This window comes from Pagrus pagrus, assembly GCF_965226575.1.
Source record: "Pagrus pagrus genome assembly, chromosome: 17".
In the NCBI taxonomy this organism is placed as follows: Eukaryota; Metazoa; Chordata; class Actinopteri; order Spariformes; family Sparidae; genus Pagrus; species Pagrus pagrus.
Window position 1 is genome coordinate 5,609,880 of NC_140201.1, and position 12,376 is coordinate 5,622,255.

At 44.4% G+C, this 12,376-nt stretch overlaps 1 protein-coding gene across 18 annotated transcripts in view; it reads right to left on the reverse strand.

Moving 5' to 3' along the window:
* pleca (plectin a) overlaps positions 1-12,376 on the reverse strand; it is a 108,132-nt gene that overhangs the window by 36,283 nt on the left and 59,473 nt on the right. For 13 of the 18 annotated variants that reach the window (XM_084379340.1, XM_084379339.1, XM_084379337.1 and 10 more), the window contains one exon: positions 2,352-2,413. In XM_084379340.1, the coding sequence (XP_084235466.1) occupies positions 2,352-2,413 (62 nt within the window). Of the gene's footprint in view, positions 1-2,351; positions 2,414-5,480; positions 5,824-11,685; positions 11,772-12,376 lie in introns of those variants that run through there. The other 5 variants (XM_084379331.1, XM_084379328.1, XM_084379334.1 and 2 more) reach the window with 2 other exon arrangements.

Sequence of the window (12,376 nt, forward strand, 5' to 3'; positions counted from 1 at the left end):
AGACCTGTGAAACTTTACTGTGTTTAGCTGCTATAAACTGCTGCAGAAAAGTGTGGAGGAGCCAGAGGGGGTAAAAATGTTAACACAGACATGCAGGCAGAATTGATTGTGTCCACTCAGCACTCTGCTCACAGACAGCACCTACCTCTGCCTTCCAGTGCTGATGGGAAAGGATGGGAGGACAGGATGAAGGATGGAAAGAAGAAACAGATTGATGAGAGAAGATATAAAACTGCAGGGACTCGTGAAGGAGAGGAAGAACAAAAGACAAACACGCAGACGCTGTTTTGATTTGACAAACGTTAGACAAAGACAGTTTCCTGCTTTTCATCATTTACAATTCATTTTCAGTATTTGTTTAACGAGAAGACGTCTGCTCTGGATTACAGTGGGATATATCGAACATTAATGAAACGCAGAATAAAGTCTGGTTTCCTTTTTGTCTGTAATCTGAAGAGACATGTAAGACACGCTACAGTAGATGGCACTTTTGAGCCAGCTGACCACAGAGAAAGGAGCGTTCCTGGCCTCATAACTTAATCCCATGACTCTGTTGTGACCACCGGTCCAAATCGCCTCGAGGGCAGCCAGAACGCCGACCCCACTCCGGTCTTTTGGACCCAAATCTGAGGGATTTGCCGACAAAGAAACAACGACTGACGACAAAAGCCTGTGAGTCATCTCGTGTCACAGGACGCACATGGAGGACGGCGAACATTCCTCACAGCTCAACACACTCGAGCTCCCGTGTGAAAACAAGGATTCGTCAGCTTCAGCGTTAGACAAAACACTTCAGGTAGAGTCACGCTGACTCTTAACATTAACTGTTAATGTGATCAGGGACGGCTGCAGTGTGTAAATACACTTTCGTAAGTACACACATCTGGAATTTTGGCTTTTTTCATCTTATGTAACTTTAAAAGTCTGTAATTAAGACCAGAGAGGTCGTTATTATACACAAAATACATGGGTGTTGGCTACAAAATGAGCATTGTTTTCTTTTTTCCTGTTGCCATCACATCACATCACAAGAGCTGTTTGCAGGGCGGTTTTACAGATTTGTCTCAGAAAACTCTTGAAGGTGCAATATGTAAGAACTGGCCACCAGGCAACTCACACTCCAACAAAAAGGGGCTCAGAATATCACAAGAGTTACCGCTAACTGTAGCTACCGTTAGCTTGTTAGCTCAGTTAGCCATGCAGATAGTGGTCCCTACTGCTGAATATATTTTGGTTTTGAGCTGCTGGTTGTTATAAATCTAACAATTAATTGATTCAATTAAAGAACCTTCAGATGAATCAGTAATCAAATGATTTAATCACCAAAACATTTGCTGATAACAAAAATGCTACAGTCAGATGGCTTTTCTCCAAAATCTGGGCTCTGTTATCTTTTTAAAAGCATCTGCTATGATTAACGACATTAATAGTAATACATTATTTTGGCTGCAAATAGATGACAGAAGTCTATAAAATGACAAAACACTAAAATAAATGCTCATTACAGATTCCCTGAGGTCAAGCTGACTTTTTTAAATAGCTTGTTTTGTTGAACCAACAGCACAAAACCCAAAGATATTCACTTATTGATCATTCTAAAGTATGAAAGAAGTAAATCCTCACATTTAAGAAGCTGGACCTACTGAGTGCAGACCTTTGTTCTGCACCTGCCTACTTAAATCAAGGGCCTGCGTACTTCACACACAGTAGGAAGTGCCTCCTTTGTACGGGTCATGGGCCAGAACGCTTAAGTCTTGCCTCACGCTATCGCAGCTCTAAACACAATTCGCTCTTGTCTCCACGCTCAGTGTGGGAGTTCGGTCCTGGAGCTTCCTGTTCCCCTGCAGAGCCCTGAGAAGCCGCCCTGGTCGTCTGGGGCCCAGATGTGAAACCTGAGCGAGCCCGGCCCACGAGAGCTAAAGCGAGGCCAGGTGCTGGTGACTCACTGCCTCACACTCATGCAGTTAAGACAAACAGCGTGTGTGGATTTTACGGTGAGACGTACGGGAAACTAAACTGTGATTTTGCTTCTAATCTGTTTCCAGTTTATCTTTTGTTGCTTTCATGTAACGTTTCCCAGCAGTGTGACACGATCAGATCAGACAGTCCTTTATCTCCTGAGGATTCCTCTTTGTGTAATTTAAGCTATTGTAACCAGGTGGGACATTAAAGTACCCGCTGGAATGTGAGTCAAACAGAACGTTTAGTTTATTTAAGGACGGCTGAAGTGCTGCCGGTTGAGTTTTATACTCCCAGTGAGCTGAAGTGAACAATTTATTGACTTCTTGAATGTACATTTGTAGGGTGAATAAGTATCTGCATCAGTGAGTGTTGCTGAAGTGGGATCTTACCTTCATCAGGTGCTTGTTGACCCATTTTGTGAAGGTCTTCTTCTGGACTCGGTCCCGTTCATCTGAGGAGGGAACAGACAGAAGCTTGCGTAAATCAACTACGTTAATACGAAACATTACTGCTGATGACTTGTTTAATGTCTGCTCCAGATGTTCTATCAGTCTGTTGTTGCGAGCACCATCTTCTTCATGGAGGCCAGAAGACTGAATAAACTCATCAAGAAGGCAGGGTCTGTTGTTGGCTCTAGGCTAGTCACCCTGGAGGAGGTGGCGGAGGACAGGATGCAGGCAAAACTGCCGGCAATCATGGACAACGCCTCTCACCCCCTCCACAAAACTCTGGACAAGCTTCAGAGCAGCTTCAGCAACAGACTCACTCAACCCCGCTGCCTTAATCTATCCATCTAAAGGGCTGGGCTTTACCCCTCAGACAGATTTATTTTTCCAAGCATACTTTATAAATGTCAAATCTTCCAGCAAACACATGAAGAAAAAATCAGCCTCCAGAGATGAGATGAATGATCTATCGCTGTGAATAAAGCAATGGGAGTTGGGAAGCATTGCTTAGAGGCTGGTTTGCAGTAAAATTAAGCTTTATTTTATGAGCTAAAACATCTAAAGCCACAGTTATGGTCCCACATGTGATGAGACCCTACAGGGACACATCGCTCGCACAGTTTTCCCAGAGTTGTAAACAGTCTGATAAATATATATTGACCCCAGAGCCTGAAGACAGAGCGACGAACATGTGACGTCGACGGCGGCTGCAGAAGAAGCTTTAGGTGGCACAGAAAGTGACTGCGATCCATCTCACGGTGGTTTTATCAGTCAGGGAAAACAAATAAAGTGTTGTACTTGTCAGGTGAAGCACGAGTCAGACTACCACCACAGAAACATGTCCCACCCTGCAGGACTGATGCTGTTTTGGTTTTAATTTCACTGTCTGGTTATTCCAAACAGGCCCCTCACATACCAGCAGGTACTGTAGATGTTATGCAATGTTTTCCCTCTAATCTATAAACCACACAGCAACTCTGGAGAGATAAAAACTAAAAGAAGGCTTTCACCTCTTCACCACAGTGCTCCAACGAGTGACGAGGCTGTTTGTCAAACACACAGCTCGCAAAACAAGAACAAAAGTGATCAGGAGTCAACATAATGCGACCGACTGCCGCGGACGAGACAGTGAAGCCATTCTGTGTGATTTCCTTATCAGTCACAGTGTAATTACATTGGATTAGATCAAAGCTCCAGTGAACAGAAGTGATCAGATTAGAAAAGGGAACAGAGAAACCATAGAAGACGACATCCAGCGGTGCCAACGCCCAGCTCAGAGTGACATTCAGTGGATGACTCACAGACACGCTGGTGACTTCCCTCTTTCAGAGAAGTGAAGTAAACCTCAAAAGCAGAGAAATTTTGGAAAGTCATTTGATTGTGAAACGCGTGACTTTGCATTCAAGTGTGATTTAAAACAGGAAAAGGATTCTTCTGCAGGAAATAAATCCTGTGACAACGTGATGAATCAAGGCCAGACAGAAGCTAAAAACTGCACTCAACTTTCCAGATCTCAAGCCGGCGTAGTGCACACCACAGAAAAGCAAAAAACCTCACTGATCCCTCTTACAAATAACGTGCTCGCTTGGTGGAGGTTTGTAGCCCGAAGCAGCAAACTGAGCTGTGGATGTTTGCTTTCATCCTCTGAGTCAAAGAAACTTTTTGAGATGAGGTGTGAGCTTTGAGGTCTCCTGAAAGAACAGCATTGTTTGGTTGTATCAGTGTGGCTCCCGCTGTTAGCCAATGATGCAGCTGCAATGTGGAGTGTCACACAGACGGAGACAACATGTTTTATTTAAAAACATCTGCAGTCATATGATTTGAAAGCGACCAGGCGTTTCGCAAGTTGTTTGTCAATGTGTCTTTTTAATTAGTAACCACTCTTCTGCTTCCACCACGTCTTTTTTACACCACGGCATCACGTGTTTTTAAGACTGCGACTGTCATCACTGACGGGAAAATCCGCTCTACGTGAGCATACCAACGGAGTGATGTTGCCAACTTATTGTCTCTGATGAATGGATGTTTTACTTCACGTGGCTCTTCCTTGTGGTGACATTTTGTAAACAATCCTACGTGAGTTGTAGCTGGCAACATGGCAGATGGGCTGAGCCAACAAAGAACCGTCTTTAAAACAATATCGGCTGGAAATATGGTGCAAATTAGGGGTCGACCAGTAGGACACTAGCTACTTTGCAGATTTATATTATTCAGTGTTTATAGGCTATTCATCGTGACGTGATACCAATCAGATATCGTTGTGGGCGGGACGTTGCATGAGAGAATTGAAAACATTTTTTTATATCGGCCTTGATAATCAGCCAGGCTCATACTGTAATTGCTCCATCCTGAGTGCCAATGTAAAAATGAATCGGCTACAGTCTGCAGGGCATTTCAAAATTAAGAATAAAAGATCGTGGATCAAGATTGCATTTAAATAGATCTTGATATTATCTCTGGCCAAATCACCCACCTCTGTTTACTTTCTTTTATTTTTTTAACTTTATTTTTAGCTTTCACATGGAAACACTGCATCAACTGTGCTGTTTCAGCCCACAGACAGAAAGAAAAGGAAAGAAAGTTTCTATTAAGAGAGAAATACAACATTTTATAACCTTAGTAGTCAGCCAGTAGTAAGATCAGGATCGTGACTGATCAAACAGATCCTGATCTATGAATTGTTTTTACTCACTGAACTAAAAAATATAGAAATATGAAAGCAAGTCCTTTCAGATGTCTTTGCTGCTTAGTCTGTCTCTGTTACCAAAATGGGTGTCCGCACAGTTGACCAATAAAAAGAGGAAAAGCCCTGACACATGAAGGGGTGTGTCCCGTTTGATTGCAGGAAGGCAGAAGACCACCGCAGATAAAAGTAGATGCTGCGTTTTAGAAATGAAACCACCGTTTCTTTGTATTAAAGAAGAGCAGATAAAAATGATTCTCAAACCGGATTCAACATGATTTAATCCGTCTATAAGTTCTGTTTCTAAATGAAATAATTCAATCGCAGGTCAAATACAAAACACCTTTAAGCCACTGCTCCTGAAATAATACAAAGATGAGCAACTCTACCTTTCCTGTGATCCATGGCCTTGAGCATCCCCTGGTAGTAAGAGTCCTCGATGAAGACCCTGTCACTACCCATACTGTCAGAGGAGTAGTTTCTGAATCTCTGCTCCATCTTCACGCTGGATTTATCTCACTGATCAAAATCTCCTCACAAGCCTCTGCAGGTTGACTTTATCTCTGCAGTTCCACTTCTTCTTATTGCTTGAAAACACTGCTTCACAGTGTGGGATCCTGCACTTAACTGGGAGTGTTCAAGCCACTGAATCAGTTCCTGAGCACAAGTCTTTCTCCTTTTTTTCCCTTCCTTTGCTCTCTCTGACTTTCTTTGCTTCGTTTTTTTTTTTTTTTTTCACCAGCTCTTGCAGAATGCCTGCCCGCGGGCTACAATGTCAGAAACTGTCAGTCACTACAAAGTGGTCTTTGGAGAGAGAAGGAAGATTCAACTGCTGCCCTGCCCTGCTATGTGCTGTGTACACCCCGACCCCACCCACCAAACCACACCTCCACGGACCCTCGCCGAGTGAGCACCCAAACAAACAGAACAGACCTCTGCACTGATTACATGATTACATCTAAATCCATCTGCGTGTCTCTGCCTTCATTTTGCAGTTTGTTGCACAGATGCTTTATCACTTTGGAAACAACAAGCAGCTTAAGAGAATAAACAGTTTTTTAAAGAGGCAATCAGGCCAATCATGATTCTCAATCTAAACTGTGATCTTTGTTCTAGACTGTAGCCAGACTTGACATGGCCCATGATTTTCTCAGTTCACACCACTGAAACACATCATTGCGTTAAAAATCGTTCTCTTTAGCACAAGCTCCTCGTTTGGCGCGTTGCTGGCTGTAACTGAGTTGCATTATTTACAATATGTCACCAAAGGAAGAGCCGCCTGAAGTCATTCGCCCGATCGACGTTGCCATCTAGTTGGCTGCATCATTCTAAGGGTTTGTTCGTGTAGAGTGGATCTGCTCGTCAGTGAGCTTATGTGAATCTTGGAAACAAAAGAGGACATTGAATAAAAGGACATTAATCTTTCTGATGCGCCTGGTAATAAGATCATGGATGCCGTCTGATCTAAATGCTATTTCGAAAAGGCCTTTAAATGTCCATGACAGTGAACTGTTTGTTCCCTTTGGTTTTTTTTAGGTGCCTCATTGTTGGGTGATAAATAACACAATTAAACTAGAGACAATCTTGTGATGGGATCAGGGCTGCAGATAGTTTTGTCTGAGCTCATTACAATATAATCTCCAAAGTCCCCCCCAGCATATTATCTTGTGGGTTAGATGGCTGGAAGTGATTAGGCCCTCTCATGACCCATTTTCTGGGACAACTGACCTGGTGTCACCGTTGGCGGACCTGGATGTCCCCGTTCCAACCCATAACTGCTTAGTAGTCAATGCTCCATTATTGCGTGAGTACTCTGTACCCATCGTCTAACCTGCTCTTCACCTGTAAAGTTGCGATAAACTAAGATTTTCAATTTAGCATGTACGGTGTAATTACTTTTTATTTCGAGTATTTCATTCGGTGGCAGGAGACGATTGAAGAGTGCAGTGCGTTTGTAGCGTTGCTCGCAAATGTGATCCTTGAACACAACTCCTAAATAGTTTGTGCGAGTAAAGGTAACTTAATCCTTATAAGTTGTGAGCAGTAATGCACAATAAAAGCAATTTGTTGTTAATGATTATACACATGACTTATGTCCCTTCAGGCACTTCTAACAAGAGAGACAATGACACTTGTTAAGGAGGCCGATAAGGAGATAAGTCAGAGGTTAAGTGCAGAAAAACAACCCTGCAGATGATCTGCTGAAACACTTTAATGAGGCTTTAACACTAAACGAAGGAAAAACAGGTATAAAAACTAAAGGATAACTACTACATGACTCCTGAGGCATTCCCTCACTGAGACCAAGCTGTACAGTTCGGTCCACTGGAGCCTGTTAACCCCATCTGAACTCCACGCGCCCAAGCTAGCAGTCACCAGCGTGTGGTCGGAGGCTGGACATGCCACACACAACCGCAGAGTCAATGAAAAGCCTGTTCCTCAACACAGACGAGACCATGCCAGGAGGCAGCAGAGCCAGGCGGTGGAAACATCGGCTATTTCTCGACAAAGTACAATCAAAAGAAGACCTCGAGCATGAGCGCCCTTCCTCCATCGGGACGTCATTAAGAAGAAACTGGCACCGATGCTTTTGTTTCGGTACGCGAGGGAGACACGGTTTGTCTGCAGGAGAGAAACCAGCAGGAAGAATAGAAGCATTTGAAGATCTTTAATGAGAACAACCTGTGAAGCCGATTTTTGATTTGAAGCATTTGGTTTGGATTAATTCTCTGAAATGAATTTCCACCCTTGAGTAAAAGCTTCTGTCGAGCCTGCAACACAAACCCACACAACAGACTAAAAGGGCAGCGAGACTTTCAAAAAACTCCTAATAGAGAGACCACACTGCTGCAGAACATTATCCCAGACACAAAGCAGCTATTGTAGCTGTGTGTGGATTGACTGAACAGTGTGTGTCCATGTGCAAGAGTGGTGAAAGAAAAGGAGGATTGTTAAACGCATCTTTTTTCATGCAGCAAAAATCCTCAAACATCTTCTGGTCATCTGCACAAAGTATCTCACTCACACGATCGCAGAAGACGGTTGTTTTTTTGCACACCAGGCGTTCAGCTGCTCTGAAAACAGCAGGTCCACAGTGACATGTCTCACACCTGAATACCTGTAACACCTTTTAGCCTTGGCAGCATAAATTTTCATGCAGACACTGACATAAGGCTATAAAGGAGAGATGTTTCGGATGCCTTCACGGGGAGGTGGCCTGTCGGGACCTGACTGGAAGCTGCTGATATAACACCTTCACCAGACCCACACTCGACCCTATATAGGCTGTGTATGTGCAAAAAAAAAAACAAACTTAAAAAACTAAAAAACTTAAAGGACCCAGATTATTTAATATCTATGGAATCAGCAAAGTATATTGTGTGAGGAAAAAGACATAATATTGGTGGCCGGAAGGTGTTCGAAGGAGAATTTGCCCAAAGGCTCGTGAACTGTGAATTTCAAATATTCAGTTGCAGCTGGTTTTCCTAGGGGTGGGACAAAATATCTAAACGGAAAGATATTATCTTAGTTCCTCTTGCAATGCATTGTCGATACACTGGTGCAACTCTAAACATATTCCCCCAGTCCAGTCTCATGCAAAAGCATGTAATAAACTTGCTGATTCACTGGAGTTCAGCGTGCAAGGGTGACGGTTTGGATCGCCAAGGCGCAAAAAGGCCAAGTGTGTACGAAGGTGGAGATTTCAAGGCAATTCAAAGAGCCAGAAACTTCAGGTGGAGGGTGGGGAGTACTGGGTGGTTTATTCATAGGATTTCCACCCAGGCGACCAGGGTTTGAGTGAGGCAGACAGCCTGTGGTGACTGTTTTAGGGAAGCAGTCGTTTTAAGTGAAACCATCATCTTTCCCTCAAACTAACCAAGTAGTTTTGGTACCTTTATTTTTAAGTCTAAAGAACATTATGTTTTTTTTTTTTTTATTGGTAAGTGACCACGGAAGAGACCGTGCTGTTTTCACATATAGACAAGCCGAACACGACAATATAACTAGTAGTGGACTGGCGGGTCTATTACACGGTTTGATGTGATATTGGGTTGCACTACTTCATGACTCCTCATGGTGGCGCTCACCAAATGAATGAAGGTAAAGCAAACTGCAGCTAACTTGCAGAAGAAGAGGTTGTTTTCAGATGTGTCCGTTTGTTTGTTTGTTGGTTTGTGAGCAGGATTACACAAAAACTACAGAACAGACTTCCACAAAACTTGGATGGAGGATGGGTCTCGGCCCAGAACAGACCCCACTAACTTTTGGTGCTGGTCCAGATTAAGGGACGGATGAAGGACTCACTTTCTTTAGCACTGAAAGGTTGGTTAATTTTTCAGGGAATAATGCATGGATCTTGATGAAAATCAGTTATTTTTAGGTGTATGAATGAGTACACGAGGGGATTTTCGGGCCTCTGCAGAGGTATGCAAGGTCCTAAATTTGTGCTGATTTAAAAAAGACATAATGCTATCAGACATTGCAGTAAGACTAGTTTAATTTACTGATTTAAAACCAAATTTAATATAATGTTCAAAATGTAACAGAGTCACAAGAACTTTTAATGTGATGTGAAAAAGTTCCCCCATCAACCGCAATCAACAAACGTTGGCGGGACCACAGTGCACGACTGTGTGGACATTTCTACTTTCCCTGTTACTGATAGCACTCGGCGATAAAGCCAAGCAGCGAGAGCTGATATGAGTTTTTTATGACAGTCCTGCCGTGAGAAGCTCGCAAGTCTGTGCATTCCTTCTGAGGGCGCGCCCACCCTCTTCACAGACAGGGGGAGCCGCCTCGCAGCGATAACACCACCCCGAGCCCCGAGACACTCCGCCTGCCTGTTCGACTGTGCAAGTGACAGCATGCGATGTGAGTCCCGCTGAGGCCAGGAATGTGAACCCACACTGCATATCATCTGGTGCACAGGTCCTGATGGGGTTTATGAAGCAGGGAAGATGGTATGAGAGTTGGACGGCTTCAGGGAGGAACTTTGCCAGAGTGAGGAATGGAAGGCCCGGGGCATTATGGGGCGGGTCCAACCTGGAGCTGGCAATGAAAAGTGCATGAAAGCATGCAATACCACGGAGTAAGACAGAGCGCTGTCTGTTTTTATAAGTGTGGAATGTATTCCTGTTCAAAACAAACTCAGGTGCTGATACACGGTTGGAAGAAAAGCTTTTCAGGGATGCAGATGGACAATAAAGTCAACACAACAACAACACTGAGGCGTCTCTTGAGCAACGCTTCCCCTCACATCTGCCCACAGACTGTTTTCTGTCCATAATTATAAAGAGCTGATGACTCCAACTCACTTTTGCAATAGGAGCCTCATTTTCGAAGTGAGTGTGCATTCAAAAAACAAGAGTAATTAGCCACACATGGTGTTGACACTCTCGTGGTTATGAAAATATGGGGACTGGATAATTGCTGGATTTATGACCTTCAGATGTGACTGAAGGCCAATTAAAGAGAGCGACGGCTGACTGCTCGACACTGTTTGTCTCCCTCTTCTGTTGTAGAAGCTGCACTACACAACATGAGGAAACCTGATCCTCCACTGTAATTCATCTTTTAAAGTCTAACTAGTAGCTGACAACCTCCTTCGCTCTAATCAGAGTTCAGACTACCGTGAGGAAGGGCCGGGGTCAGCTGGATCCCAGCAGTGTTGACTTATTCATGCACAGTCACTTTTAAAATGTGGGGAGAGTGATTTGTGAGAGCGGTTGCCATGACGACGCAGCCAAAACACACAGGCCCTGCCAGTCCAATAGCGTCCGTGTTTACAGAGGAGCGGTTCTGGCTCCAAACCTCCAGAGAAATCATGGTTTAAGGGGGAAAAATGACTTCTCACAGCAGTTTAACGTCAATGGAAACACAGACGTTTTAGATAAATGACAGATTGAGGCACATTCAGAGGGCAAAATAAGTGGACAAACACACATATCTGATCACTTTGATTAATCAGGTTGAGCCTGTGAATGTTTGCCGAGTCACGGTTCATGTATTCAAATCTGGACAGGGTGATCGTGTCAGGCGGTGAGATAAAGCAGCAGTGTGAGACTGGAGCACACACATGATCCTTTTCCTGCTCAAACATCAACATACATGTGCTCTATAGACTCCGGACCCTCAGGGTGAGACTAAGCCCGTCAAACATGATCAAAAAAGGTTCAGATTATTCGTCATGGTCACATCCGAGAAGCTGAATTTTTGGCATCTTTGCCTCCAAAACTATTGAGGTAAGCCATTGATTAGATCAACTAATCGATCAGCCATGTCAGCTATACATTACAGTAAAATCTCAGGAGCCTGTCGTCACCGATAATACTCATAAACAATATTATCCTTGTGCCAACTTCTATAAAAGTGCAGTAAAAGTTAATCAACAACAACATAATAACAATAGTAATATTATTTGCTCAGTCTTCTTGGACGCCCACTCGTTTGTCCCTCTGGGCTTGCTGTACTGCTGTATGGGTGGGGGCATGGAAAAGGTTAACAGCATCCCCATCAGCCCCTCCCAACCAGAGCCTCCTCCGGTTACAGGCGCTCAGACAGAGATGGAGGCAGCGGCGGAGCGCTCACACCTACCTGCGCAGCACATTCGGCTGTACAGATGAGACCCCACTTCTCCGCAGCTCATTTCGTGGATGTAATTCGTTCGTCGATAGTAAATGTCCCGCTCCAGGCCGCCGTACCAGGGCGGCACAGCGGCGTGCATCGCGTCCTCCGCTCCGGCCATCCCGCTGTGTGTTTGCGCCGCGCGTAAACGCCCCCCGACTCGCGTTTTTCTGTCGCGTGTTACAGCCCCACAAAAACTTTTCCCTCCTCTCTATCCGAGCCACATGGAGGAGAGAAAAAACACAGAGGCTCGTGTCAGATTGCACAGTCCTTGTCACAAGCCCAGCCCACTTTTGTTTTGTTTAGCGAGATGAGAGCTCTCCTGCTCCATCACGCTCTGTCGTCGCTGTCGTGCGTAATAACGAGTCGTGCCATTAACGCGCGGCTGGGAGGGACATCCCAGAAATACACAGACAGTGTGCAGTATGTACTGCCGAGGACTACACGCTACGTCCTTATTTTAGCATGTGTGATGACTGCTGCCTCTCCCAGGATTACATAACCCTCCGGGTCCCTTAATGCACAACAGATTAACTGCAGGAACTCCCGGGAACACACTCATATGTAATATTTACAGCCAGCGAGAGACGCACCTTTGTATTGTCTCACTGTAGGTTCACAGAAGGGCAAAGTGCAGCTTTGGCAGCGCGTATGCAACGTT